This window comes from Saccopteryx leptura, chromosome 3, assembly GCF_036850995.1.
Source record: "Saccopteryx leptura isolate mSacLep1 chromosome 3, mSacLep1_pri_phased_curated, whole genome shotgun sequence".
In the NCBI taxonomy this organism is placed as follows: domain Eukaryota; kingdom Metazoa; phylum Chordata; class Mammalia; order Chiroptera; family Emballonuridae; genus Saccopteryx; species Saccopteryx leptura.
Window position 1 is genome coordinate 4,986,723 of NC_089505.1, and position 25,789 is coordinate 5,012,511.

At 54.5% G+C, this 25,789-nt stretch overlaps 1 protein-coding gene across 2 annotated transcripts in view; it reads right to left on the minus strand.

The window, feature by feature from the left end:
• RPS6KA2 (ribosomal protein S6 kinase A2) overlaps positions 1-25,789 on the minus strand; it is a 242,493-nt gene that overhangs the window by 160,178 nt on the left and 56,526 nt on the right. Inside the window, exon 1 of one of the 2 annotated variants that reach the window (XM_066372863.1) lies at positions 21,902-21,941. The exons of the other annotated variant lie outside the window; for it this stretch is intronic. Coding sequence (XP_066228960.1) covers positions 21,902-21,907 — 6 coding nt within the window. The 5' untranslated portion in view covers positions 21,908-21,941. Of the gene's footprint in view, positions 1-21,901; positions 21,942-25,789 lie in introns of those variants that run through there. 2 annotated transcript variants of the gene reach the window in all.

Here is a 25,789-nt window from a genome sequence, read left to right on the forward strand (position 1 = left end):
AGCTTGAAAGAGGGTTTTCATCGGGAGGGTAGACATCGACCCCCGTCTATGAGGGAGCGTCCCCGAGCAGTGAATGTTAAACTGGCGCGTCGGCGATTATGCAACCAGACCTGTTTTGTTGGTGAGAAGGTAATTTTTTTTTTCTCTCTCTCCTTCCCTTCTGTCTTAACTTCTTTTTCCTCGAGAAGGTAATTATGAAAGTTTTTTCCCCGATTCAGAGACACAGTACGGCCATCCAAACCAAATAACGCTCTACGAATCCTCCCCCTGTAAGAAAAGAAAGTCCTGTAAACAAGGTTAAGCGGGTGAGAGCCTCACTGCACGGAGGGCCTGGCTCTGGTCAAGGACCAAGGGCCAAGCGGTCAGACGCGTCCCCGGCTTTCGGGGAGGCAGGTCTTCTGAAGCCGGGACGGTGCCCTTCTAGTAACCACTTCGGTGGAGAGGCGAGGATTCCAGGTGAAGCATCACGGAAAGGCCGCAGAACGAAAACACCTTGTGACGAGCTGGGGACATTTGAAATGATGGAAGAAAATGCCAGGATACGAGTAGGATACAAGTGCTAACAAGAGAAAGCACAATGACCAGGGAGGGTCCCAGACAGGAAGTGGTCCCAGACAGGAAGTGGTCCCAGACAGGAAGTGGGTCCAGGCTGGAAGTGGAATTCATTAGGTAATTCTCCAAGACCAAAGAATTACCTAATGATTGTCCTTATTTTTATTAATTTCCCTGGTTAGCTTTACTTGCTCATATCCTATAACACCCCCCCCACACACACACACACAAAAGAAAAATAGTCTCTGTTATAACTAAATATATGTATTAACATTTAAATGCATATTGAGTTCATTAAAAATGTGTGCGACCCTTTTTGGATCTGGGAAAGTCCCAATTGAACCCAGCATTATTTCTGTTATGTAATGTTTCTGTTGGAAAACAGAGAAGGGTTGAGCTTGATGTCCGTAACGGAGTTCCAGCCTTTTAAGAACAGTTACTTGGGTTCTACCCACAGAATCCCCATCTCTCCAAAAGTTAAGACATGCCCAATAATCATCTGTTCAATAGTTGGGGTGTTTAAAAAGTGATCTCAGGGTACACAAGGGCTCTCTCTTCCCTGAAATTCCCCGTTTTCCAGCCTCGTGATGCCCGGCAGAAGTAGAAACACAGAAGGTGCTCGATGACATCAGACAGCCCGCACACGTGGACGTCCCGAAGATAAGACATGGCACCAGGCGGCCGGCTCTGGGAAGGCAGGCAGACCTCCCCACTAACAAAACCGTAAACACGGTTAACTTACGCTGAGGTGTTAGTCCAACAGCTCACCTTCCAAAACCATGAAAACCTTCCTGTTTTCCACTTTAATTACATTGTCAGCACAGACGACTTCTGAAGTAGTCAAGTCTCCACCAGTGGTTTTCCAGAGCAACAAACGACAGAAGCAGTCAAGTGTGCTCCATACACAAAGAAAAGGTATTATGTTTGTGGACAAAGCTGAGCTCATTAGGTAGACAAGGGGGGAGAGGACAGAAACAGAGGGATTGGGTTGCTCACGTCATCAGTATTCAAAGAAGCAAAAGTGGCCTGACCTGTGGTGGCGCAGTGGATAAAGCGTCAACCTAGAAATGCTGAGGTCGCCGGTTCGAAACCCTGGGCTTGCCTGGTCAAGGCACATATGGGAGTTGATGCTTCCTGCTCCTCCCCCCTTCTCTCTCTCTCCTCTCTCTCTCTCTCTCTCTCTCTCTCCCTCTCTCTCTCCTTTCTAAAATGAATAAAAAATTAAACTTAAAAATTAAAGAAAAAGAAAAGAAGCAAAAGAAATGAAAGCAGAATTGTGTGTGTACCACGAGCTGTGAGCCCAGACAGCGGCAGCTCCTGACTCTGCCACTGACCGCCGCCTGCCCTTGGGACGTCCCTCGTCCTGGTAGGGGCTCCGTTACTCGTCCTTAGAATCGGGAACTAATTCAGGCTGCTTCCCTCGTGGGGTTTTTAGTCAAACACGATGGGATGATGCATTTGGGGCGCTCGCTAAGCTGAGCCCACACGTAACAGATTTTGCCCAGGGAGGAAGAGGAACAAGCATCTCCGAAGGCAGAAATAAAGGCGGGTCACATGCTCAAGCACAGGTCCGGGATGGGGGAGACCACCTGAGACTGCTCTGTGCTGTGGCTTGATCTCAATTTCCATCCCCTTTCCAGTCATTGTTATTCTTTGCACCGCTTTTCTCTCCCAAATGTCAGAATCTCAGATGAAGTGGGTGAAGACCCCCATGCCCAGGTGGCGTAAGAGGATTAGTGAATGTCAATGAACAAAGAAGAAAGGGATGAAAGTGACCCCGGGCACGTTGGCGGTATTTAATCCGCTGCCTCCCCCCACACCCCCACCATCTTCCGGATTTACAGGTGCCTAAATTCACTCTCTGTTCTCCACGACGAATTTAATTCCCACGAAGGAGTACTTCTCAAACACACACTCTGGTTCCGGCTTCTGCCTCTGAGTCGCCGCAGCGGGAAGCCGAGACGTTGAAAGGTCTCCACAGTGTGCCCAGAATAATGACGATTTTCTACATGGAAGGACAGCCTCACACGCCGGAGAGAGTCTCGATGCTCCCATGTCCACCGTCTAATTTAACCGGGACCCGCGGTATACACTCACGCTCAGAATCCCCACGGGAGGCTAATCCGATCAGCGCCCCCGAAGCTGCATCACATCTGTGCCCTGATTCTCCCGCAATGTTGTCCTCCTTTCCTGCCAATCTCCCGGTGACCGCGGGGAAGGTCCCAGGACGGCATGACCGCGGGTGCCCGTCCATGGAAGAATGTGTGTAACTCGAATCTCTGAACCTCTGAAAGATTCAGTGCAGCGTTGCTGTTCACGCTAAGCCTCATTCCAGATCTGGACCGATGAAGGTTAAGACGTCAGCTTTTTACAGTCGGTGCTACGCTGGGGGGTTAAATCGGTGACACCCCACAGGCGCCCAAGCCTGCTCTCAGCACTGTGACTGTTTCCCAAGAGCAGTGTGCTTTGCTCTGTACTCCTGGGCACACTTTTCTCGTATAAGCGCGTGCACATGCATGGACTCGTGCGTGCGTGTGTGTGTGCGTGTGTGTGTGTGTATGCCTGTGAGGTCCAACACGGTCTCTGCTCGTTAGGTCCTGCAGGTGGACACGTTCTGTCTTCATCTTCCACTTCCAGGACGACAGGGCCAGACATGGATTGCCCTGCTTTTCTCATCAAGAATAACGAACACCTGGGTCCTGGCTGGTTGGCTCAGTGGTAGAGTGTCTGCCCGGTATGTGGAAGTCTCTGGTTTGATTCCCGGCCAGGGCACACAGGAGAGGTGCCCATCTGCTTCTCCACCCCTCCCCCTCTCCTTCCTCTCTGTCTCTCTCTTCCCCTCCCACAGACAAGGTTCCATTGGAGCAAAGTTGGCCCGGGCGCTGAGGATGGCTCTGTGGCCTCTGCCTCAGGCGCTAGAATGGCTCTGGTTGCAACAGAGCAACGCCCCAGATGGGCAGAGCATCGCCCCCCGGTGGGCGTGCCGGGTGGATCCCGGTCGGGCGCATGTGGGAGTCTGTCTGACTGCCTCCCCGTTTCCAACTTCAGAAAAATACAAAAAAAAGAAAAGAATAACGACCACCTGGGACGTGCCATCTAAGACGAACGTGAGAAGACTGAACGACGGTGAGAAGGAGGCAGGTCAGGAACGAGGGACGGCACGCAGGTAGGTTCCCTGGGGTTCCTCTTGTGCGTCCCAGGGGTGGGGTTGAGGAGACCAGCCACCCTCACACGTCAGTGGGCACAGACAGGAAGCGGAGCCCCGACGAAAGCCTGCTCTCTCCCGTGCGGAGCCTGGAGTGCCCCCCTCCCAGGCTGTAATGAGGCACCTCACATCCCCACAGGGGTGGTGTCCTCTGCCCCAGGTAAGGAGGCCACCCCTCCCCTTTGTATCTCTGGTGGTCAGGCGGGGTGCTGGGACAGCCTCCTCCCACCCCTGGAGAGTCAACTGAGGCCATGCAGACCTGGGTCCCTTGCACCCCTTCCTGTCGTAACGAGGTGGCACCACTTCCTCTGTGGCAATGGGGTCAGAGCAAGCCCGTTAAACCAGAGCCTTGGAGGAGACCCGCAGACTCATGGCCTAATATCCCAAAACTCCAGCTTTCAATTAAAAAAGAAAAAAAAACAACACACTCATTCATACCGAGCACCAGGAAGATCTCAGTCAGAATGCAAAGAGACAACTGACCGATGTCAAACCAAGATGACGGAGATGTTCTCGTTATCTGACAAAGGTTCCGGGGCAGCTGGGAAGGAAATGCTTCCACCAGCGATTGCAAACGATCCGGAAACAAATGAAAACAGAGAAAACGTTAGCAAACAGATGGAGTGCCTCAGCGAAGAAGCAGAAGATGAAAAAAAAAGAAGGAGGAGGAGGAGGAGTAGGAGAAGGAGGAGGAGGAGAAGGAGGAGGAGGAGGAGGAGGAGGAGGAGGAAGAGGAGGAGGAGAAGGAGGAGGAGGAGGAGAAGGAGGAGGAGGAGGAAGGAGGAGGAGGAGGAGGAGGAGGAGGGAGGAGGAGGAGGAGGAGGAGGAGGAGAAGGAGGAGAAGAAGAAGGAGGAGGAGGAGGGAGGAGGAGGAGGAGGAGGGAGGAGGAGGGGGAGGAGGAGGACGAGGAGGAGGAGGGGGAGGAGGAGGACGAGGAGGGAGGAGGAGGGGGAGGAGGAGGACGAGGAGGAGGAGGGGGAGGAGGAGGAGGAGGAAAAAATTTGGAACCTGAAAATACAATAACAAAAAGAAAATGTTTCCTGGTTGGGATCATTCGCTGCACGGGGGGTAACAGAGGAAGAAATCAGCGAAGTGGAGGATGAAATGATAGCTCTCCGACCTCTGAAACCTAGAGGAAAAAGAGCAACACGGACCCAAAGCAAACACAAGGGAGGGCACACCTGCTCGTCAATCAACACAGGGGAACGAGTGGATGGAGAAACAGAAACGGAGAGCAGAGATCAGTGAAACTGAAAACAGAAAAGCAATGGAGAAAATCAGTGAAACAATGAGCTTCTTAAAAAAAAAGATCAGTTGACAAACCTCTAACAGACTGACCAAAAGAAAAAGAGAGAGAGAGAGAGAGAGAGAGAGAGAGAGAGAGAAGGGAGAGGGAGAGAGAGAGAGAGAGGAGAGAGAGGGGACACAAATCAGTGACAGATCCTGAGACTGCAATGAGGGTAAAGAGGGAACTAACTCGACGAACTTGGCAGGTGCAGACTGAACCACGTCGGCGGGTGGGCCCGGGGTGGTCACCCTGTAGGTGTGGTCCTCCCATGCGAGGATGGACGGACCTCCCTAAGAGGCCCCACGCGCTCAGGGAGAAGGCTCAGGACCCTGGGGCAGGGAATTCTGAAGGCCAGGCGCCTGCAGCATGCACTAGAAGGGGAAGGCGCAGAGACTGGACAAGCACACACCCCAGTGAGGGTCACGGCCACACGCAGGAGCACACGCCCCAGTGAGGGTCACGGCCACACGCAGGAGCACACGCCCCAGTGAGGGTCACGGCCACACACGGGAGCACACGCCCCAGTGAGGGTCACGGCCACACGCAGGAGCACACGCCCCAGTGAGGGTCACGGCCACACGCGGGAGCGCACGCCCCAGTGAGGGTCACGGCCACACGCAGGAGCGCACGCCCCAGTGAGGGCCACGGCCACACGCAGGAGCACACGCCCCAGTGAGGGCCACGGCCACACGCAGGGGCGCGCGCCCCAGTGAGGGCCACGGCCACACGCGGGAGCGCACGCCCCAGTGAGGGTCACGGCCACACGCGGGAGCGCACGCCCCAGTGAGGGTCACGGCCACACGCGGGAGCGCACGCCCCAGTGAGGGTCACGGCCACACGCGGGAGCGCACACCCCAGTGAGGGTCACGGCCACACGCAGGAGCACACGCCCCAGTGAGGGTCACGGCCACACGGAGGAGCACACGCCCCAGTGAGGGTCACGGCCACACGCAGGAGCACACGCCCCAGTGAGGGTCACGGCCACACGCAGGAGCACACGCCCCAGTGAGGGTCACGGCCACACGGAGGAGCACACGCCCCAGTGAGGGTCACGGCCACACGCAGGAGCACATGCCCCAGTGAGGGTCACGGCCACACGCGGGAGCGCGCGCCCCAGTGTGGGTCACGGCCACACGGAGGAGCACACGCCCCAGTGAGGGTCACGGCCACACGCAGGAGCACACACCCCAGTGAGGGTCACGGCCACACGCAGGTCGGAAGGGGTGCCCAATGCTCAGAGCCCAGGGCGGGGCCACCTCTTGTCCGAGTCTGACTCTTGAACTGATGAAGGATTGATTCCTTTCTTGCTGTTGCTAATGGGGTGACACAGAGGAAAGCTAGGAGCTTGGGGCCAGAGTTAACACCCGCTGTGCAGGTTGAGACGAGGCGGTCCAGCTGCACTGTGTCTCTTTGCAGGTGCCCATGGGCACCTGTGATGAGAAGAACTGGGCTCAGCTTACAGTCTGGTGGTAGGAGAGACACAGGTGGGCCACGGCAGCCCGGGGACAAGAGGACACCTGCGGTGGTTATGTTTGAGCTCCACACACCCTGGTGTGGTCACTGCTCCCCCAAGCCATCTCCATGGTCCCACCGAGGCCCACAGGGTCGCTGTGCTCCTACCTGTCAGGAAATGGACTGGGGCCGAGGGCTCTGCCTTCTCAGTCCCTCATGATGCACACAGCCACGTGTGCCGCAGACAGACAGACATTACCTGGCGACATGAAGCGTGGGCCAGGTTTCCTGTCTCAATGGGTGAGTAGGTGAGCCCGTTGGCATCTCGCTGAGGTGGGTTCGTCAGAAACTCCAGCACCCCTTCTGTGAAGAAGCCACGGCCAGCTGAGACTTCCCACCTGGCCATCGCTGTCTCCCGGACATCTGCGCCCCATTGCGGGCCCTCTGCCCTCGGGTGGGAGGCAGGGTTCGGCTGGGAGCAGAGGGAGAGCCCCGGGGAAGGCGGCCTGGGGTCCCGACAGCCGTGGAAAGGAGGCCACAAACACAGACGCAGATCCAGACGGCACGGTCACGTGGACACTGGACACGACCCGTCCTCCCACGCCTGCCACGCTCTCTCGGGCCCGTTCCAACGTGGGTTTCAGACGAGCGTCCACCCGGCCCTGCGGCCCACGGGCCACCATGCCCCCCGGCACGTACGTCCTCTGCCGCAGCTACACTTCCCCACCCCCGAGTCCCACTCGCCCACCTGGACACATCATGCATTTTGTTCCTTTTCAAAGCAAAGGGACCCCCACCTCCACAGGTTGTCCTGCAGCCAACAGGATCCCCGTAAATCAAGAGAAGAACAAAAACCAGGGCTGGTTTTCACGCCCGAGAGAGTGTGAGGGTTTTTCTGAAGTCATCTTTGAATGAATAAAATGAAGAGGGAGGGGAAAAAAAGAAATCTAAGTGATACTGACAGGGAGGAAAGAGCAGCTTTTTATGAAAAATGGATGAGATATCTGTGCAGATGGACCTGCAGGAACAGGGGAAGCAGCTACTGCTTTTTGTCTGTTTTCTTTTTTTTTTTTTTTAAACCCAATGTCTAGAAATCTGGGTCATAGCCCTGGGCAACAACACAAAAACATTCATGCACGCTTACAGAGCGGAATCGGACAATTGAAACGTCTGGAAGTGGCTCAAAGCCCAAAGGGAATAAACAGAGTGACTTAGGAGTCACAAGAAGCAAGAGCCATGTCTGCCCCCCCCACCCCCGCCCCGGGCCCCCCATGCAGTCATCTGTTCAGACTCTTTACGCTAGCAAGTAGGAACCACGGCCGAGCTTCCTGAAAACATTCAGGGAGACCAGAGGCAAAAATAAATGAGTCCAGCTCGTGCCGTCCCGGAGGTCAACGTTGGCCACGCTATTTGTAGGGGTGATGGATGTTGCGGCCTGATGCTCTAAAAATAGAGGATGTCGACCGGCTCCTCGGCGCGCCGATCCTGGCTGGTCAGCCGGTCTCCACAGCCTATTGATTTTTTTTCCTCCTACAAAGTCACTCTGTCATTACCCACGTTCCCCTCAGGAGGGTTGCCGTCACCTGGTTGAAACTTCCCAGCGTCGCCTGTCTCACCGCTCCCCCCCTCCGCGCTCCCCCCCTCCACACTCCCCCCTCCGCGCTCCCCTCCCTCCCCCGCGCTCCCCCCTTCTGCGCTCCCCTCCCCCCCCCGCGCTCCCCTCCCTCCCCGCTCCCCTCCCCCCCACGCTCCCCCTCCCCCCCCCCCGCGCTCCCCTCCCTCCCCGCTCCCCTCCGTTCCGCGTTCCCCCCCTTCTGCGCTCGCCCCCTCCGCGCTCCCCTCCCTCCCCGCTCCCCCCCCTCCCCGCTCCCCCCCTCCGCGCTCCCCTCCCTCCCCGCTCCCCCCCTCCGCGCTCCCCTCCCTCCGCGCTCCCCCCCCTCCCCCCCCCTCCGCGCTCCCCCCCTCCCCCCCCCTCCGCCCGCTCCCCCCCTTCCGCGCTCCCCTCCCTCCCCGCTCCCCCCCCTCCGCGCTCCCCTCCCTCCCCGCTCCCCTCCCTCCGCGCTCCCCTCCCTCCCTGTTCCTCTCAGGACCTCCGCGGAGCCAGCGTTCCTAACGCCCGGCTCCCACCATGTCTTCCCCCAGTCAGTCGTCTGGGGTGGAGTCTAGTTCCTGTCCCTGCGAGACCGTGCAGGTTACCCCCAGCGTGCTGCGGGGGTGGGGGGGTGGTATAGACATTTTGTTTTGCTGCTACTGGTTTAAAACAGCAAACTCATTTTCACACCAAAACAACACTTTGGGTAATATGTGTCAGTTTAGTTTTTCATCCTAAGCCAGAGAAAAGCTGACTCGGACCTGAGCCCTGACGGTCCAGATTCAGGTCCTGAGACGCGGCCATGAGACAAGGCGCAGGAGAAAGAAAATAGGTCACTGACTGGTCTGCAGTGGGTTGAAGAGTGTCCCCCCCAAAAAAAGAGGTGTTGAAAAGTCCCAACGTCCAGAACTTGTAAATGTGACCTTATTTGGAAAAGGGGTCATCAAGTTAAGATGAGGTCAGGAGAGCGGGCCCTAGTCCACTGTGACTGGTGTCCTCACGAGACAAGAAGGCAGCGGTCTACAGAGAAAGGAAGGCCGTCGGAAGGAGACAGAGATCGGGGAGATGCGTCTACAAGCCAGGGACACCAGGGATGGCCCATGACACCAGCGCTAAGGGGACAGCTGTCCTTCGGGGCACCAGGGCTTCCGGCTCCAGCTTCCGGAGTATGAGAGAATTAATTTGTATCGTTTAAGTCCCTCTGTGTGTGGTTGTTTCTTTGTGATGGTGGCCCTGGGAGGGACCGGCAGGAGAGACCCGGGTGAGGGAGGCACAGGGGAAATCGTAGCACCTCCCGCCGCCCCCAGTCAGACCTGGAGCTGGACAGCGAGCTCAGAGCAGTCCTTCCTGGGGGCTTGCTCTCCACCTGGCTCAGAGAAGTTGAGAAAACTCCGCTCCCCCGGGGGGGGGGGGGGCAGGAGCATACGAGGAACTAATCTCTGAGCCTTAGTCCTCACGAGCATGTGTGTCCTCCAACCATCAGACCGGCAGACCCCTGAGAACATGGAGGAAGCCCAAGCAGCCCCCTCAGCTGCCTTTTGAAAAGGAGAATCTTTCCGGGAGCGGGCTAAAGGGCCAGAAGGAGGGTCAGACGTGCCAACCTCTGGTTACGAAGTCCTGGGGTGTGCCGTGTGCTGTGTGCTGTGTGCGTGTGCCGTGTGCCATGTGCCGTGGTGACTAGCGTTAACACCGTCGGGCTGCCTTTTTGAAACCTGCAGAGAGCAGATCTTCAGAAGTTTTCATCGTAAGAAAATACTTTTGTGACTAAGGGTGGCGACAGATGTTAAATATTTCAGACTCGCTATGGTGACCATGTTGCAGTATATGCAGACACCACATTATTACGTCGTCCACTGAGACGAATGTCATCGTATGTGGCGATTCTAGCTCCGTAAAAATAATTTTTGGAAAATTCAAAGGCGTTATCCGGGAGGACGAATCTGAGGTTAGCCCAGAAGAAGGACAAAGCAAGGGGCAGCTTATCTTTGCAAACAGTAAAGTGTAATAATAAAAATAGTGTAAGGGTGGCAATGAATTTTTGGGTATGAAACCCAAAGCAGGAAGCAGCAAACACAAACACTGATCCATGGGGCCGCGTGAGACAAAGCTTCCTCACAGCAAAATACACAAACAAACAAGCAAACAAAATAACCCAACGAGTGAAAAGGCAGCTTGGGGCCTGAGAAAATATGTACAAACTGCACTCTGATAAGGGGAGACTATCAAAAACTGTTCACACCACTCAATGACAGACACAAAAAATCAGTTAGAAATGGACAGGAAAACTGAATAGACTTTTTTTTCTAAAGAAGAGATCGCAATGAGCAGAAGAAGGTACAGTGAAGAGGTGTCCAACATCACTAATCAAATGACCATCAAAACCACCGGGAGATGTCACCTCACACCGGTTAGAGCAGCGGTTCTCAACCTGTGGGTTAGAGTGACCGTCACCACAAACGTGAGCGAGAGGTGACACATGTGGGCGAGGGTGCGGAGGAAGGCGGACCCTTGTGCACTGTGGGTGGGAGCGCACACTGGTCTCCAAAGACGAAACACAGAACGGCCCTGTGACCCAGCAAGTCCACTGACGGACACTTATCCAAAGGACATGAGGACGGATCTCCAACACGTGTCTGCCGTTCATGTTCGCCGCAGCATTATTCATAACAGCCGCGCCGTGAAAACAGCCTGCGTGTTCTTCAACGGATGAGTGGATAAAGGAGATACATATATCTGATACACACATGTGCACGTGTGCACACGCACACACACACACATATACGCACACACAGGAGAATTATACTCAACCACGAGGTCACATTCACAAGTTCTGGAGGGCAGCCTGCCATTTGCCACCACATGGGTGGAACTTGAGGGCATTACGCTGAGTGAAATAAGTCAGAGAGAGAAAGGCAAACCCTGTGTGATATGACTTAGACATAGAATCTAAAAAAGCCCAACTCCTAGAGCCAGAGTGTGAAAGGTATTACCAGGGACTATGGGGCAGAGATAACGGGGAGAGGTTGGTCGAAGGGTCCAAACATCCAGGTATAACAAGAATGAGTCCTCAGGATGTAATGGACAGTACAGAGTGTATGGTTAATACCCCTGTAGCCAGGCCAGGCGGTGGCGCAGTGGATAGAGAGTTGGACTGGGACATGGAGGACCCAGGTTCAAGACCCCGAGGTCGCCAGCTTGAGCGCGGGCTCATCTGGTTTGAGAAAAAGCTCACCAGCTTGAGTCCAGAGTCGCTGGCTCGAGCAAGGGGTCACTCAGTCTGCTGAAGGCCCACAGTCAAGGCACATATGAGAAAGCAATCAATGAACAACTAAGGACTTGCAATGAAGAATTGATGCTTCTCATCCCTTCCCTCCTTGTCTGTCTGTCCCTCTCTCTGACTCCCTCTGTCTCTGTCACACACACACACACACACACACACACACACACAATACCCCCGTAATTATATACTTGAAAACTGCTAGGAGAATGGAGAATAGGTCTCAAATGTTCTCCCCACAAAAGAAATGGTAATTATATGCTTGGAGGTGTTAACCAACTCCATGGTGGTACTCCATTTTGCCACATATGAATGTATCAATGAAGGCACTGTGCACCTTGAATTTGTATAATACTGTGTGTCCATTTTATGTGAATAAAGCTTGGAAAATAAATAGTACGAAAAGTCAGTTTAATAGAAAAGTTCAAAGATAGATCTGGGTGCGTGTAAGAGTTTAGGACAGAAGTGATATTTGAAGCCAGAACAGAGAGAAAAGGTTATAATAACAAGCGATTCGAAAAGAATAGGTGAGCGGTTTGGGGGAAACGAAAAATAATTCGATCCCTAGGATACGCCTCACAATCCAACGTGCCAGAAAAATCAGGTCCAGGTGTGGAAAGTGAACACCCAAGTGACAGAACAAAATGAGGATGAACGTGTCTGTTATCTATTGACGGAGGCAAGTTTTCTCAGCATGAAATCAAGACCGAACAAAAAAAAGTTTAGATGTTGAAACCCTAGGATCACAATTTACATAAACTGCAAAGAAATATTCGGAATGGAACAAGCCAGCAAGGGTCACGAGGCCGTAGGAAGAGGAAGAGCTTACACCGGGGTCCCCAAACTACGGCTCGTGGGCGCATGCGGCCCCCTGAGGCCATTTATCCGCCCCCTCCCCGCACTTCCGGAAAGGGCACCTCTTTCATTGGTGGTCAGTGAGAGGAGCAGAGTTCCCAATGAAATACTGGTCAGTTTGTTGCTTTAAATTTACTTGTTCTTTATTTTAAATACTGTATTTGTTCCCGTTTTGTTTTTTTTTACTTTAAAATAAGATATGTGCAGTGTGCATAGGGATTTGTTCATAGTTTTTTTTTTATAGTCCGGCCCTCCAATGGTCTGAAGGACAGTGAACTGGCCCCCTGTGTAGAAAGTTTGGGGACCCCTGGCTTACACGGACCAGCAGAAGAAGCAGGCACCTGTCTAGAAAGCTGAGCAGAGGACCCGGCGAGCTGGGGGACGGGGATTCCGGGAAGGAGAAGGGGGGACGGACGGAGGGAACAAAGGTAGAGTTCGAGAACAGGGTGGTGGGGGCGGGGAGGATCTCCCCTCGGGACACGTGGAGCGTATCTGTTTAAGTCCCGGAATGTTCTAGAAATTTTGCCAAGTCCCACGTCTCATAATCAACTCTTACTTGGGGCAGGTGCATTGGATGAAGCCTTTTCACTAACGGCCGATTAGACATTTTTCTGCAAAGACACACAGGCACGCGTGCGCGCACGGCTTTGTGATTCCACATCCACTTCCCCTAAAAGAGTTTCCTTAGTTACAGGCGCCAAGGGAAGTAGTAGAGATGTTATCTGCCACAGGCCACTGGGCTGACGGGGCTCTCAGGGCTGGCTTGGGGGGAAGTCAGCCCTGTGCTTCTTTGGGGAACAGCCTGACTTGTCTGTTTCCTCCTCAAACAACCCATCAGGAAAAACCAAAAAGCCTCTGCAGATGCTTTTCCCTTTAAAAAGACCGCAAAGCATTCAATGTCTGTTTCAGTAGAACGAATCATCGTAAGGCCGTACCAAAGTCTAAATAACCTGAAAATAAAACACAGAGGCGTCGAACAATACAAGACGGCTGGGTTTGTGCTCACATTCTGTCAGAACGGATAATGTAACTCGACCCCTGTATGAGGGTTAATGAGGATGTGCTTCCTGGAAAGTAATTAGCAGCACGTCTCAGCATCTCTCTCTCTCTCTCTCTCTCACACACACACACACACACACACACACATGCACAGAGGTGAGGTCAACCTGGCCAGCCCTGGGAGGTCGGCGACGTCTCAAACCACTGACCTCGAGTTCAGAAAACGTGAGGTCCGAGGATTTCTAAACACACCCAACAGGACTTTCACTCAATAAAATGGGGGGAGAAAGGAGGTTAACCAGGTTAAACATCCAGCCACTGGATTTTTTTTTTGTCTTATTTGTATGTGTGTCTGGCTCCATGTCCACACGTGTGTGAATGAATCACCAAACGCTGAAAGTTTCTAAGACTTGCAGGAAGCCCTGGACGCTGAGGATTGCCCCCCCCCCACCCCCAACCACAAGGACCAAATTTTCAGCTTCAGACTCTGAACACAGAACCAGCAGATCACGGCAGCAGCCTGTCAGCTTTTCCTGCAGAGGTACAGTAAGTATTTCCGGGGTCACACAGCCTCTATCGCAACCACGAGCGTGGCTGGCTTCTTATCATACTTTATTGATGGACACTGAAGTTTTAATTTCATGTCATCTTCATGCGTCATGAAATTTCTTGTTTGTCTGTCTGTTTTTACACCAGTTAAAAATGTAAAAATCATTCTTAAAGACCATACAAAGATGAGCAGGTGCTTCTTGGAAAGTAATTAGCAGCAAGGATGAGGCAGAACTAGGGTGTCTCTGTCCCTTGGAGGGTCACCAAAGGGCAAGCGTTTCAATGACAAAACCAAGATTTAACCACAGTCAACCTGTGGAAGTAGAGAGATGGGAAGCCGGATACTGGCTTCTTTCTGGGGAGGGGCACTGGGGCCTGAGGGTCGGCCCCTCCCAGGGGGGATGTGAGGGGTGGGAGGCAGGATTGGGGGGTGGGGTGGTGCTCCCCTATCCTGACCTGATATTCTGCCTGACCTTAGAGACCACTTCCTAAACTGGCTCCAGGCACTAAGGTAAGAACGTGAAGCAAATACACGTGCTGCCCGCCATTACCCCCACTGCCTGCTGTCACGTGAGCAACACACGTTGTCTCTGTGTGTCCCCTTCTGTCCTGAGTGGCTTTCTGAAACCCCCACGGCGGATACTCTAGCTCTAGCCCAGTGCTTGGTAACACCTTGCTCTGTTATCAGATGAAGAAAGGAATAGACGAACAAAGGCTTCGCTGAGTCTGCTTCCCATGAAGACGCCCCTCGGCGAGGAGATTATCAACCCACCCATTTTCCAGGCTGGAAATGACGACTTTCTGCTCAGGAATGGCAAGACAGTGTGACTAGGAGCAATCTTGCCTTCTTCCCAATAAACACCATCCTCACTACGCTGGTCACGGCCATCTGGGAGAGCTTTGGAGAAACGTTCATTTTATCAATATCAAATTCTCTGTCTCTACATCCAGCCGCGATCGGCACAAGGGGAGTTCATGTCAAATCTCTAAACCATGACAGCTGTGGGGTGTAGGTCGAAACATGTAGTTGGCTCGGACTCCCAGTTTAGAAAGCTTCACGTTCCCAAATCTTCATAGAGTTCTTTTCTTTTCTTTTCTTTTTTTTTTAACAGAGTCAGAGAGAGGGATAGATAGAGACAGACAGGAATGGAGAGAGATGAGAAGCATCAATCATCAGTTTTTTCGTTGTGACATTGCGACACCTTAGTTGTTCATTGATTGCTTTCTCATATGTGCCTTGACGGTGGGCCTTCAGCAGACCGAGTAACCCCTTGCTCGAGCCAGCGACCTTGGATCCAAGCTGGTGAGCTTTGCTCAAAGCAGGTGAGCCCGTGCTCAAGCTGGCAAACTTGGGGTCTCGAACCTGGGTCCTCCACATCCCAGTCCAACGCTCTATCCACTGCACCACCGCCTCGTCAGGCTAGAGTTCTTTTCTTACCGTGATTAGAATGACTTTCACTTCTGAGTACTTCTTTTTCTTTTTTAACTTCTAAGCATTTATTTTTTTTTATTTTTTATTTTTTTTCTTTTCAACAGAGACAGAGAGAGAGAGTCAGACAGAGGGATAGACAAGGACAGACAGACAGGAAACGGAGAGATGAGAAGCCTCAATCATTAGTTTTTCTTTGCGTGTTGCAACACCTTAATTGTTCATTGATTGCTTTCTCATACGTGCCTTAACCGCAGGCCTTCAGCAGACTGAGTAACCCCCTTGCTCGAGCCAGCGACCTTGGGCTCAAGCTGGTGAGCTTTTGCTCAAACCAGATGAGCCCTTGCTCAAGCTGGCGACCTCGGGGTCTCGAACCTGGGTCTTTCGCATCCCAGTCCTACACTCTATCCACTGAGCCACCGCCCGGTCAGGCTAAGCATTTATTTTTATATGAGCACTTCTTATTGTAATAACTCTGCATACGTGCAGATAATAAGACAAAAATAGGCATGTTTTCATTGTATAACTATCCATATTTTTCTTTTCGGTGACAAGTACTCGATGGTTGGGTGAGCCCTCTATGACAATAACTACCACATAGCGAATGCCATTGTATGTTAAGAACACGGTAGACACTTCAAACCCTCTTGAGCTGGGAAAGTGAAGTACAATACGCATCGTCCACGCTCACTACAAAAGAGGAGACTCTTCTAATAGTCACAATAAACAGAGGGACATGTCGACTCGGTAAAAAGAACTCATCTTTTCATGATGGCCGGATGGCGCTGCAAGTTGAATAACCCTAAGTATGCATCTCTGTCCCGCGAAGTCGGGCTGGTAATCCAGTGGGGAAGCCAGGACTGTGCAACCCAGAAACAGAGTCAGCAACCACAGAAAACTGCCTCTCAAAAAACCCAAAAAGGCCCTGGCCGGTTGGCTCAGTGGTAGAGCATCGGCCTGGCGTGCGGAAGTCCCGGGTTTGATTCCCGGCCAGGGCACACAGGAGAAGCACCCATCTGCTGCCCCCCCCCCCTTCCTCTCTGTCTCTCTCTTCCCCTCCCGCAGCCAAGGCTCCATTGGAGCAAAGTTGGCCCGGGCGCTGAGGATGGCTCCATGGCCTCTGCCTCAGGCGCTAGAATGGCTCTGGTCGCAACAGAGTGACGCCCCAGATGGGCAGAGCATCGCCCCCTGGTGGGCATGCCGGGTGGATCCCGGTCAGGCGCATGCAGGAATCTGTCTGACTGCCTCCCCGTTTCCAGCTTCAGAAAAATACAACCCCCCCCCAAAAAAAACAAAAGCAAAAAAAAAAGGTATAGGACGAAAGAAAGGCGTGATAGGAGGAGACGAGTGAGTTCTCAGCCCTGAGAAGGTTTGAGCATGTTCCTGACTCATCGGGAGGGAGAGGCTTGGTGACAGGAGAAACGGCCGCCATCGGTTCAATGTCTCGTTCGTGCCATGTTCTCCATGCAGCCTCTCAGCTTCTTACGTAGCCCTGTTAGCTTGTTACCATCGCCCTCATTTCAACTGAGCAGGAAAATGGGGCCCGAAGAGTTAAATGGGTACAGAGCAGCAAAGCCATTCACTGCAGCAGTAACACATCCCAACAAGGTGCCCAGGGGGCTTCATAGTCTGCTCCCCTGTTTGACCTCAGCTGTTTGACAACAGGCTACTTCCGAGAAGTTGTACGCTTCACACGGAAGGGCAAACTGGCTGTAGAAAGTCCTGCTGCACGGATTGCACAGACAACGGAAGCCACCTGCCCAGCATGCGTGTAACACCCGAGTCCACGCAGGTCCTCTGTCTGTTGGCGTGTTACAGGGTGCACTGATGCTTGTTAATTCTGCAAGGCGCTCAGCTCAATATCTGTGATGAACATTAACGTAACTGTTTCCTGTTGAAACAATTCTCCACCAGAGGAAATTAAACAACAAGAGTGCGGATGCTGGAGACGCTGATGGTGCCGAGTGGGGTCTCCTCGCCTTGAGTGGGTTTTCCAAGATGCTGGCAGCCGCACCCAGGAGTTTGCCAGCCAGGACCCTGGCACGAAAGGCCGTCTCCCGGGCATCGCTTGTCCTCAGGACGACGTTCCCTTCTCTCTCTCTCTCTCAAAAAACACAATAATAAATAACAAATAAATAAAAATAAAAACAGAATGAGCTTTCTCACATAGGAAATTACTCTTTGCTCCTTCCAAGCTAAGTGGGGAGCTCCCCAGCACCAGGATGGTCCCCGCAGTGTGGGGGCTGCTGGTCTGACTCTAGTGACTGTCAGGGAGCCACTGACAGTCGTGACGTAAGCAGCTCTGTCCGGGGAGTGGAGCTCTGTTTGCGAGGGTTTCAGAAAGAGCAGCCGTGACTCGGACTGTAACGTTGTCAGAGGCTCAGGATTGCCCACCCCCTTCCTCACACCACTAATGACCTTGACATCTGAGAAACTGGACCCACACGGAGAGAAAGCCTGCCCTCCCCTCTGAGGAAGAGAAAGCAAAGTACTGAAAAGGTTGTGCTTCCCTTGAGAGCATCATGGGGGGGTCGTGTTCCTAAAATCAGGGGCACCGTTTTACTCATTGTTTCTTGCTTTTGCTCAAGCACTTCCTGGGTACCCACCCCACCCCCAAATGTGCACAGACACTCACCACACGGCAGGCGGCCTTTGTCATGACCCCCAGAGGACACACCTTCTGGAATTCACCTCCTGTGCCACCCCTAACCCCCGGGGGGGGGCTGGACCTTGTATCATGCTTATAACAAATGCCAACAGAATATGGCAAAGGTGACAACGGATGTCACTTTTGCGATTAAGTTTGAGGAGATTGTAACTTTGTCTTGGTCACAATCTAGTGTTTTCTCAGCTCGCCGGCTTGCTATGTGAGCGGCTGTGTGGGGGACACTTGTGTGCCAGGGGAGTGAGGGCAGCCTCCAGCCAACAGCCTCAGGGATCTGGATTCTGCCCACAACCAAGTGAGGTTGCCAGAGGGCCCCTCCCAGCTGAGTCTCAGAGGAGACCAGCCCCCATAAATACCCGGACTGCAGCCCGTATGAGACCCTGAAGCTTAGGACCTGGATTTCTGACCCACAGCCACTACACAACAATAAACATGTGTTCTTTACGCCACTAAGCTTGGGGGTGCCTTGTTACACAGCAGTGGATAACTGATACATGACAGATAACTGTCCAAATACCACCTTCTTCTTACCTTCCCCCACTCACCTACGGGGCGATCTTTCTTTCCCTTATACTTTCCCACGACATCTGTCTTCTCCTCTAATCCTCATGGTCCTTACCCCTCTCTTCTCCGCCCCAAAGTGTTTTGAGTCTGTGGCCCGACCTCCATTATAAGCCACCGAGGACATCAATTCCAGTGCCCTTCCGGCCCCAGTGTGGCTACGTATGACGAGAGCTCAAACACCAGCCGATCTCACTGGGAGGTATAAGGACGTGCCCCTACTTTGGGGAAATTTGGAGCAGGAGGGACACGGCGGTGAGAGGGCGTCAGAGGCCACACAGGACCAGGGGGCAGCTACTGCGGTACTCACTGCTCAAAAGAATTCTGAAATAGCAGATGCCCTGTGCAGAGGGGCCCTGAATGGACTTCCAGCCCCCTGTATTTCCTCATGAAGAGAAATAACTTCACTTTTCTGACTCGGAGATTAAAAAAAACACCAAACACCCACTATTTCTACTATTTCTCATCACAAAAGAAATGGACAACACCATAAAATTTACCAAGTAAAATAAACATATTCTGCAAGGCGACCACTCACAGAGAAATCACTTCGACATTGTCTTTCCTGTCCTTCTAGAATGTATGTGCATCCACACTCGTTTTGAATTAAATTACAGCTTTGACCACATCACTGCGTCGTGACCAGCCTCTTGCATTTCGTACAGGCGGACATTCTTCTAAATTATCATGTTGAAGATCTAGTTTACTGTTGAATATCCCAATCCTGTCACGATGTATCTTTTGGTTGTTTTCAGTGTATTATTATTATAATTAAATATTATAAATAACAGGGAAGTGGGAACTCAACCATCCCGAATGCCACTGTTTTGAAAGGAAGTTCCCAGCATTGTAGAAACCCTGTCAGCAGAGGCCCTGGGTCGGTCCCCACGCACACGTCTTGCAAACCACTGGTCAGTGCCGGGAGGACCACAAGGCGTTGTGGGTGGGGACCAGCTCCGGAGGACGGAGGACTCGGGAAAGACAGGTGCCGGGAGGAGGGAAGGGCCCGATGCTAAGGCCGTTCAACAGCAGAACAGAGACCAAGACAGAGCTTAGCTGCACGGGGTCCACCACCAAGGCCAGGGTCAGAGGCCAGCGCCGCAGCAGCGGACGCTCCGTCTTTCACGATGCCTGTGGGCAGTGCCGCCTTACACCGGGGCACACGTCACTGCCTTTCAGGTTTGACTAAGTCCATTGTCCCGATGGTCCCTAAAGCAGTTCCCAGGGTTTGTTCCACTTTGCCAGTGGAAGAGAATACAACTTCTTGGGTTGAAAAAAAAAAAAAAAATCTACGGAACTGGATTTGGTCCAATCTTCCAGGGAGGCACCAAACTTGGACCCAGCACGAGGGAGGTGCCAGTCTGCGGAGTTTCCAGAGGAACGTCTCCACGGAGAAAGTGTTTGATCCAAGCGCGGGGACCCACCACCAAGGAGATGCTCACAGGCGCGTGAAGTTGTTCCCGCCTTTCCCGCCGATGGTTCTTGTGAGGCACCCCCGAACCCCACGCGACAGGCACAGTTAGAGCCCAGACACCTGGTGTGTCTTCCTATTTGTAAGGTGGCTGTTTGTGGAAACACTTACAGTAGGTTTAGAAAGGGGACTCAGCCTCACACAAATGCCAGCAACGTGGCTTTAATGGAGACAGTAAAAAAAAAAAAAAAAAGAAAAAAAAATCAAGAGTTATTTTTAAACAGAGAAAGGGGGGAACACCACCCGGACATCAGAAATAAAATTTACCAGAGCTAGCAGACATTTATAAAACTCATGACAATCTTAGCATCCGCGGTGAGTCATTCAGATTTTAACTTGTCTAAACTCATGTCTTCAATTGTCTTAATTTCCTCTTTCGCTTGGTACTTTTCATGGCACTAGCTCCGTATTTAAATAGTTCCAAATCTGCAAGTCAAAGCTATAATGCAAAAAAAAACCCCAAAACCCCTAAAAAAACTTTAGGCTGATAGACTTCAAGAAACCTCCTCGGTAGAAGGATCCCTCAATGAATTACTTGAACACAACTGTTAGGTCACAAACATACCCTCACTGTTTGTGAGAACTCTCCTGCTTTCCCTTAAGGAGGTCTAGACCAGACCGGGGACTCCAGCGGTTTCGTTTGCTGACGTTTCCATGGTGCCTGAGTCAGGGGACAGGCACAGACACTAACTTCCACGCACAACAGAGAAAGAGCTTCTTGTCACCAAAGGAATGGGGATCCTCGGGTGAACGGGGCCCCCCGTGGCTGTGGAGGACAATCCCGCTACCTCACAGCCCTCCCCCTGCCCAGCGCAGCCACACCAGACCCCTAATGACAGGACACACCTCTCCACTTGGGCCAGAATGGAAGTCACACGGGAACCTCAGGGCGCGCTCCGTGGGGAAGACAGAACCTCCAGCACACGGGACGCGGCGCCTGAAACCCAGCTTGGCACCGGCTCGGGATCAGACGCCTGGGCAGCGGGCAAGGACCCTGCGGGCAGCCCCACGGCCCGCAGCAGCCCACGGGCAAGAGTGGCACGGCTGGAATACTTGGAGGACACCGCCCTGGGAAGAGCATGGAGGCTGAGGCACCAAAGACCAAGCCACCCTCAGGCACCCGAATTCCAGCCTCCCGGATCTGGCCCTTCAGAAGGAGGGCGTGACAATCAATCACAGCCCGCCCCTTCGGAAGGAGGGCGTGACAATCAATCACAGCCCGCCCCTTCTGAAGGAGCGCGTGACAATCAATCATAGCCCGCCCCTTCTGAAGGAGGGCGTGACAATCAATCACAGCCCGCCCCTTCGGAAGGAGGGCATGACAATCAATCACAGCCCGCCCCTTCTGAAGGAGGGCGTGACAATCAATCACAGCCCGCCCCTTCTGAAGGAGGGCGTGACAATCAATCACAGCCCGCCCCTTCGGAAGGAGGGCGTGACAATCAATCACAGCCGGGCTGGCGCGCAAAGCCGCACGTGCTAGAACTTTCCGCGGCGGTTCTGGCCTCGGTTGCTATAACGACAGTGCTGCTTACTTGCAGAGAGCTCATTAGTGTTCCCCGCACCCCAGGGGCCTCCCTGCTCCCGCGGAGCGCCCAGCACCTCGGGACTACGGTGGGATCTTAGGACACTTGTACCCCTCGGGCCGGTGCATACTGTCCTGTGCACGCGGGCGTGTGAGGGTTCGCCTTCTCCTCCTTACCTTTCCACACCTGTCACCCAAATTTCAAATCCGGCCTCGGTCCGGTGGCCCGGGCTCCCGGCCAGCACACGGCCCCACCCCCTCTCGGCGGAAGAGTCAAGGACGTGTCACAGCTCGGAACCGTCTCCTTGTCTACCGGTTTCCGGCACTGCTGTCCCGTCAACCCCCGAGGGGCAGGCTGGGACCCCTAATATCCCCCGATGGTTAGGCTACGCGTCTCTGTGTGTCCCTTGAGCACCGGGAACAAATGCTAACACGCGCACACGCCACCCCCTCGCCCAGCGCCTGGCATTCATCCACCAACCTGCATTTTCCTTCTCAAAAAGTCTCTGAGGACACACAGCCTGTGGATGTGGGGCTTCCCGAGACCTGCCGTGGGGGTCCCCCGCCCCTCACCAGGGAGGTGAAAGCCTCTGAGCATGGGGTGCTCCTGGCCCACAGCCCTGCGGGTCACTCGTGGGCCATGGTGAGGCCAGCAATTGTGGAACCTGCTGTCTGCCCCAGAGGCCTCCGTTGTCATCAGGGTCCCCGGGGCCGTGCCGCCTCTGTGGACATGGCCTCCATGGCAACAGCTGGAAGCAGAACAGAGCCGGGTCCTCCGCCCTGAGGATGCCAAAGCAGCAGGTCAGGGGCAGCAGGGCGGAGCAGGGAGGCACACCCTGGGCGACAGCGTGGCCCGCAGGGTGGGGGACGGAGCCCAGATAGGCTGCAGGCAGCAGGGCGGAGCAGGGAGGCACACCCTGGGCGACAGCGTGGCCCGCAGGGTGGGGGACGGAGCCCAGATAGGCTGCAGGCAGCAGGGCGGAGCAGGGAGGCACACCCTGGGCGACAGTGTGGCCCGCAGGGTGGGGGACGGAGCCCAGACAGGCTGCGGGCAGCAGCGTCCTCCACCTGGCTCAGACATGGCCCGTCTCCCACAGGGTGAGACTCCAGGGAGAGCTGGGGGTGGTCCAGCATTTTCCCACTAAGGGAAGCAAGAAGAGAGGTCACTCCAATCATGTCAGCGACAGGGTGACAAGAGCATGCACTGGGGTGTCCGTAGCTGAGGACGACGGCAGCAGCTCCTCAGGATGGGGCCGCCCCCCTGAAGTTCCAGGGCACAGTGTCCCTGGCACTGGGAAAGCCGTCGGCTGTCTGCCTTCCTCCTCAGAGCACTTGGCTGCAGCAGTCAGCTCGTGCTGCGTAAGGAACACTGCAGGCACGTGGCTCAGATGGCCGCCATTGACTCCTCACAGTCCTGGAGGCCAGCAGTCCGAGGTCCCGGTGCAGGCCGGGCTGGCATCTCCTGAGACCTCTCTCCACAGAGAGAGAGAGCTGTCCTCTCCCTGAGTCCTCATGTGGTCACCCCTCAGTGTGTGTCTGTGTCCTGGCCTCCTCTTCCTAATGTCCCTTCTGGTGGACAGGGCGGGACAGGCTTGTCCAGTGTGATGAAGCCGTTTGTTTAGACAGAGAAAACTTGGCAATAGAGCCAGGGTCCACCCGGAAAGAACAGACCAGGTCTTCAGATTTCCCAGATGGTTCAGCCTCACACCCACTGCCCTGGGCACAAGGAAGGCTAACTTTGGAACACTAGTCACCAGCTGGCCAGAGCACTGGCTCCCACTGCCCGTGCCCTGGGCGGGCAGGCACTCCTCCTCACACCCAGAGGTCAGGCTCCTTCCTCTTGGCTCCAGCAGCTCTGCGCCCAGGCCCTGCACGGCCTCCTCCTGACCACATGGCTTTCCTTCTCTGTCCCTTCTTTGTCCCTGTGGGCTGTGACCCCCTTTTGCATGCATGTCTGTCTCCCAGTCTAGACGGTCAGCAGAGGAGGGTGGCCTCCCTGCTATGTCCCCAGGGTGGGACAAAGGACCTAAGCTGGGTCTACAGGGTCAGCAACAGCACTGCTGACCGGGTAGGGCCCCCAGAGCAGGGGCCCACGTGACTCATGCTCAGCAGATCTGTGACCCTGGTTGTCACTGGGGTGACACACAGAGGTTCAAAATGTCATAAGTACAGGCTTGTCCCCTGTGAGTCATTTAAACCGGCGGAGAGGTTTGATCTCTCCCTTGCTGTGTGGACAGTGATCATATTCAGAGAGACTATGAGCCCAGCTCTCCCGGGACAAAGTCCGTTTGTCTTAAAAGAGCCTGGCCACACTCAGAGGTGTGACGTCCCCGAGCGCCCGATCCTTGCCCCCCTGACCCCAGCCGTCATGGGGCATGTAGGGCTCACACGGCCCTGGCAGCTACAGGAGACGGCAGCCTCCGCGGGCCAGCAGGCAGGGAGAAGAAAGATACAGCACGGTTTCTGCAGGTCAGCAGGAGGGTTTGCTCATCCCACGCTGACCTGAAGAGCTCACAGCTCTGACCTCAAAGAGCAGCACCCTGTGGCCGGGGAGGCGTGGAGCCTCTCACAGCCAAGGGGCCGGGGGACCCAGGACGGCAAACTGCGGCGTCCCCACGTCGACCACGCCCGTCACAGGGAGGCTGCCTCCCGGTTCCCTGGCTGCTGGTGATTCCACGGCAGGGGATGCCTGAGCCCCTGCTGGAGCCCCCAGAGGGGAGGCCTGGCCCCAGCGGGAATGACCCTGCAGTGACAGGTGGCAGGTGACGACGGGGCTTAGGGACGAGGGTCCTCTCCCTAAGATGGCAGGTGACGACGGGGCTTAGGGACGAGGGTCCTCTCCCTAAGATGGCAGGTGACGACGGGGCTTAGGGACGAGGGTCCTCTCCCTAAGATGGCAGGTGACGACGGGGCTTAGGGACGAGGGTCCTCTCCCTAAGATGGCAGGTGACGACGGGGCTTAGGGACGAGGGTCCTCTCCCTAAGATGGCAGGTGACGACGGGGCTTAGGGACGAGGGTCCTCTCCCTAAGATGGCAGGTGACGACGGGGCTTAGGGACGAGGGTCCTCTCCCTAAGATGGCAGGTGACGACGGGGCTTAGGGACGAGGATCCTCTCCCTAAGATGGCAGGTGACGACGGGGCTTAGGGACAAGGATCCTCTCCCCCGCTGGCCTGCGGGCGGTGGCAGCCCGAGTCTGTCCGGAACCTCTGGGAAGGACCCTGAGTGGACAAGGGACCTGGACAAGTGTCCGAGCGCCTCTGAGCTTCGCATCCTGGGCTTCCTGATGTTTCAGTCCGTGAGCCCCATGAATTTCGCCCCCCCCCTTTTTTTTTGCCCAAGCCCGTTGGATTGGACTTCGTGTCACTGGTGGATTCTAACCTTCAGCCAGTGTGGGGGCTTCTTTTATTAAGCCCACAGACGCACACACTCCTGGAAGTCGACAGAACAGATGTTTAGAATGTTGTTTTGAGTCTTCACGGCCCAGCCCTGTGCAGTGAAGGAAACCCTGTCTCCCCCGGAGAAAGCGGCCCCAGGGGCAGAGGGCGGGACCAGGCAGGTATATGGGGCTATGATACCTCACTTTTCTCCTGTCCCGTCTGACGAGTATAGGAGCTGTCATCTGTGCCAGGTGCTGACACATCTGTGCCAGGTAGTGTCATCTGTGCCAGGTGCTGACAGGGAAGAGACAGGACCCGTTCATCTCGTGGCTGGTTGAACCCACAAATGTGAAACCCGCAGATACGAAGGGGTTTACTGAAAAAAGCCCACCTGCAGCTCCAGCCTGGCTGTTCAAGGGACACAGGCACGCCGCTGGCCCAGAGCTGGGGGGCGCTGCAGAGTGGAGGGGAGGTCCCCGGCCTGTGCAGGGCTGCACCCTGGCACCCGGCTGGTCCGAATCAAGGCTCTGGGACGGGTGGACCGTCATCTTTTGGTTGGACAGCAGTGCTGCCCTGGCTTCCTTCGTCCATTTCAAAATCAACCTCTCGCAAAACAACAGTTTAGCCATGACCTCAGAAAAGGAATTTCTGTGAAGACCCAGCGCCGGACCTTAAAGGCTCCGTCACACTTTTCAACGTGAGCAACCTTGACGCTGACCCGGGGGGGCTGCCTCAGCATTTCTCCATCCACGTCACCCCTGGTGACAGAAAGTGGACGCCACGATAATTTCCACCCCGTTTTTAAAAAGCGGCGTGTCACCAGCCACGTGCGCTGTCATCGTAAGAAGCAAACGCCTGCCACCGGGGGGAACCCTTTGCGATGAGCGGACACGCGATGTCCAGTATCAGACCCCGACGGTCTGACAGCAACACGAGGTTTTCAGAGGCACAGGGGTGACCGGGACGGGGAGCCACGCGGACACAGGGCG